The sequence below is a fragment of the Chrysochloris asiatica genome, unplaced genomic scaffold (assembly GCF_000296735.1).
Source record: "Chrysochloris asiatica unplaced genomic scaffold, ChrAsi1.0 scaffold00186, whole genome shotgun sequence".
NCBI classification, from domain to species: Eukaryota; Metazoa; Chordata; class Mammalia; order Afrosoricida; family Chrysochloridae; genus Chrysochloris; species Chrysochloris asiatica.
Genome location: NW_006408704.1, coordinates 4046323 through 4050921, shown reverse-complemented (window position 1 = coordinate 4050921; position 4599 = coordinate 4046323). Strand labels below are relative to the sequence as shown.

The 4599-nt window shown below is 44.1% G+C and overlaps 1 protein-coding gene across 1 annotated transcript in view; it reads left to right on the top strand.

Moving 5' to 3' along the window:
- The window catches only part of ATG7 (autophagy related 7), a 341931-nt gene that overhangs the window by 65257 nt on the left and 272075 nt on the right, over positions 1-4599 (top strand). Inside the window, exon 12 of the mRNA XM_006872202.1 lies at positions 3086-3280. Coding sequence (XP_006872264.1) covers positions 3086-3280 — 195 coding nt within the window. The remainder of the gene's footprint in view (positions 1-3085; positions 3281-4599) is intronic.

Below are 4599 nucleotides of genomic sequence, written 5' to 3'. Positions count from 1 at the left end.
AACAACAACAACAACAAACCCTATGCAGAGTTGCTATGAGTCGGTTCCGACTCCACGGCACATAACAACAACAACAACAACAAACCCTATGCAGAGTTGGTATGAGTCGGAACCGACTCCACATAACAACAACAACAACAACAAACCCTATGCAGAGTTGCTATGAGTCGGTTCCGACTCCACATAACAACAACAACAAGCATAGTGGTTACAAGTCGAGCTGCTAAACTCAAGGTCAGCAGTTGGAAACTACCAGAAGTTCTGTGGGATCACGATGAGGCTTTCTGCTCCCATAAAGATTTACAGCCTTGGAAACCCTATACAGAGTTGCTATGAGTCAGAATCGAGTTCACAGCACATCACCACCACTAATGACGAGGAGTCCTGGTATAACGCTGCAGGTTAATGCACTGGAGCGCAAGGTCAGCAGTTCAAAGTCTACAGCTGCTCCTCAAAAACCCTATACAGGGTCACTATGACTTGGAACCAACTTGGCAACACTTAGCAACAACAACTAACTACAAGGTCAGTGGTTGAAACACACCACCACCTGCTCTGATGGTGAAAGATGAGGCTTTCTGTGCCAGCAAAGATTTAAAGCCTTGGAAACCTTGTACAGGGTCGCTATGAGTTGGAATTTACTTGATGGCACTAAAAACAATAAATGTATTAAGTACCAAAAGAACTAAGAATAAGTTGCTTTCCTGCCATTGAAGTTGCATGTTATTTTGGTGTCTGCTTGACAATAGTGCCTATCTAGTGACTTACAATTATAAGCATTTATTCTATGCTCTAAGGAGCCCTAAGGTAGTGGGTTCCATTGTTGTTGTTAAGTGCCGTAGAGTTGATTCCGACCCATAGTGACTCTGTACAGGGTTTCCGAGGTTGTAAGTCTTTATGGGAGCAGAAAACCTCACCTTTCTCCTGCGGAACAGCTGGTAGTTTCAAACTGCTGACCAGTTTTAATTCACCAACCACTCTGAGGGAGGTTTTCTACAAAGATTTACAGCCTTGGAAATCCTATACAGAGTTGCTATGAGGGTTTCTGAGGCTGTAAATCTTTACAAGAATAGAAAACCTCATCTTTCTCCCACCAAACAGCTAGTGGATCCGAACTTTTGACCTTCAGATTAGCAACCCACCTCCTAACGTACTACATTACCAGGGCTCCTTGTAATATACCAGTTGTTGTTCTGACTCTTAGTGACCCTATATATGGTTTCAGAGACTTTAAATCTGTACTGGCACAGAAAGCCTCATCTTTCCTCCTTGGAGCGGCTGGTGGGCTCAAACCGATGATCTTGTGGTTCTCAGCCCAGTGCTTGTAGTGCTTATCATATGGATCCACTGCACTCCCCAATATACCAGTGTAGTTGTTGTTAAGTGCCATCTAGTCGGTTCCAACTCATAGCAACCCTGTATAGATTTCTGAGGATGAGCTGGCCTGAAGCTGTGACTAGCAGTCCAATGCTGACCCTACAGTGCCACACTAGGAGGATGGTATTATTAGCATTATAACTACTGCTGTAGTTGCTTTAACTACTGTTACAGTATTTGGCACCTGGTACAACACTTATTTGGAGTCTTGGTGTGGCGCTGCAGGATAATGCACTGGGCTGCCAAGTCATTTTAAACCACACAGTAGGTGGTTCAAACCCACCTCAGAACTCCTATTCAGGGTTGCTGTGGGGTTGGAACCGATTCAACGGCTCTAAACAACACTTACTTATTTACTTACTTACTTACTGAGGTCCTCTTACCATCTTTGTGCTGTTCTCGTTGCTGAAATTAACTTGTCTGGGAACTTTTATTCTTTCTGAAGCCCTTGCTGCCTGGTTGCCCTTTTTGCTGGGTTTACAACCTTTTCCTTCCTAGTCTTTTTGATGTTGCAGCTGTTATTGTTACTGCCCTTCTTTAGAATTCCAGAGAGTAGGTCTAAAGTTGATGATAAGGCTGAAGTATCTGTTATGTACAAAAATAGATTTTTTTTTTTTGCAAAAGACTTATGTGTGCTGTACTATTAAAAAAAAAAAGTTCCTATAAATAAGGGGTTTTGGCAAATGAATGAAAACTTTGACGTTTTCCCATGCTTCCTTTCTCTGTGGCAGGTGGCATGTGGTGGGAGGAAGGCAGCTTTTGATTGTAGAACACTCTTCTTCTCTGTGGAAAGTTCATTTGCCTGATTCCGATAATTCCACATGTGACTCACTGTTAATCTGTTGAGACCTTGTGGGGCCATGGACTGGAAAATGGTTCAGAGCCCCAGGGAAAGACCCTGGCTCGCCACAACTCAAGCAACAGGACAGCTTCTACTTTGGGGCAAGGAGCAAAACCCATCTCCTGTCTCCAGACTCCAGCTAGATTATAATGGCTAAAAGTTAGCAAGGAAACTGATGATGGGGTTTTGTGTTTTGTTTTTTAAATGCATATGTCCTTGAGAAGATTAAGGCAAGACTATCAGTCATTCCAGTATCCTGGTTGACACTTTGTATTCCTGGTGTGACACTTTAGGATAAGCACTGGACTGTTAATCACAAGGTCAGCAGTTCAAACCCACTGGCTACTTCTTGGAAACACTACTGAGTCGCTATGAGTTAGAACTGACTCGACATCACTTAACACCAACAATCAGTCATTCCAGTCATATGTGAATTTGTTACATGATTTTTGTGAGAACGAGCTGTGTAGCAGTGTTGCACACTGTGAGGATCGAGGTGAGGGCAGTTGGGGAGAGTCAATCTGGCTGGAAAGAGGGTGCTTGAGCAGTCAGAGGGCACTGTGAGACATTTCTTGGCTTCAGAAGATAGGAAGGAGCCACAGATACTGTTTTCTCATAGCCTCGACAGGAAGTGATTCCCCCTCCTACTCTGGAACTGGGATCATCCTGTTCATCCTATTTCAGGAAGCTGAGGGAGACAGTACTTCAGTGAAATGAAGAAGCTGAGGGCGTGGGTAGGGTAAGTGATAGCAATCTAATCAAGCCAGAGACCACACATACCTGCTTGTAGCTCTGGGGAAACATGAGCTGTGATGTCTGCAGCCTGTCTCTTTGCTTCACACTAAGCGCATCTGCACGTTTCCCTAGAATGCTCAAGGGTTCAATATGAGCATCCCCATGCCTGGACACCCAGTGAATTTCTCCAGCATCACCCTAGAGCAAGCCCGCAAGGATGTGGAGCAGCTGGAACAACTCATCGACAGCCATGATGTCATTTTCCTCTTGATGGACACCAGGGAAAGTCGGTGGCTTCCTACTGTCATTGCTGCGAGCAAGAGAAAGGTAGAGTACATGGGGGCCAGGGGTCTGTGCTCTGTCTGTGACTCAGTGCACCTCACCTCCCTTTCCCCCATCAAAGGTGTAATTTGTGTGATCTGGTGACATGGTGCCAAAGGACTTTCATCTAAGAGTCTGCTCCACACACCTGCATCCAGTAGAATATTTGTCATTATGCTCTTCCAATTCCATGACAATCCTTTAAGGTGCGCTACCCTAGAAGGAAGAGTCCTGGTGTGGCACTGTCGGTTAATGCACCAGACTAAAAAGCCGTTTGAACTGCAAGGTCCGTGGTTCAAGCTCACCAGCCGCTCCTTGGAAACCCTATACAGGGTCGCTATGGGTCGGAACCGACTCGACGGCGCTTCACAATAACATGTGTCAGCAGTTAGCAGTATTGAGTGGTTAAATAAACGAGTACATAGTGTAATAGCATGTAAAACCCAAAACGAAACCAGTTTCCATCAAGTCAGCTGCAACTCCTGGCAGCCCCATGGGTTACATACAGGTGGAACGATTTCACGGCTTTTCTTAACTGTGATCTTTATGGAAACTAATCAACTCCTTTGTCTCTGGCACTGCTGGTGAGTTCATACTGCCAACCTTTAGGTGTCTTCTTGTTGTTAAGTGCCTTTCAAGTTGGTTCCAACTCGTAGCAACTCTGTATAGGGTTTCTGAGGAGTGGCTTGTGGGTTTGAACTGCCAACCTTGCGATTAGCAGTCCAGAGCTTATCCTACAGTGCAACATCAGTACTTTTTTTATGTTTGTTGTTGTTAAGTGCCGTTGAGGCAGTTTCAAGTCATAGTGACCCTGTAGAGGGTTTCCAGTGAGCGGCTATTGGGTTTGAACCAATGACCTTTTAGTAGCAGTCCAGTGTATACCTACAACATCTATAACACCACACCAGGAGTAGTTTAGTAGTCAAGCACTAATTGTTTGAGTATCCAAGAGTCTTAACAGTGTGTGGTGGTGGTTGTGTACCATGGAGTCGTTTCCAACTCATAGCAACACTGTATAGGATTTCCGAGGCTGTACATCTTTACAGGAGCAGAAAACCTCATCTTTCTTCCTTGGAGCAACTGGTAGATTTGATTAAGCAACTGGTAGGTTACCCATCTTGGAACCCAGTACACTTTCAGGGTTCCTGACTAGTATGTAGCCATTCACAATTATGTGTTTGTTTGTTTTTTTAAGGTTTTTATTGTGGATTGAGTGAAAGTTTATAGGGCATATCATCAGTTTTACATTCAACAAATCATATACCTTGTTTCATTACATTGATTATAATCTCCTCCATGTATCATCAATTAACAGTATTTCTCTC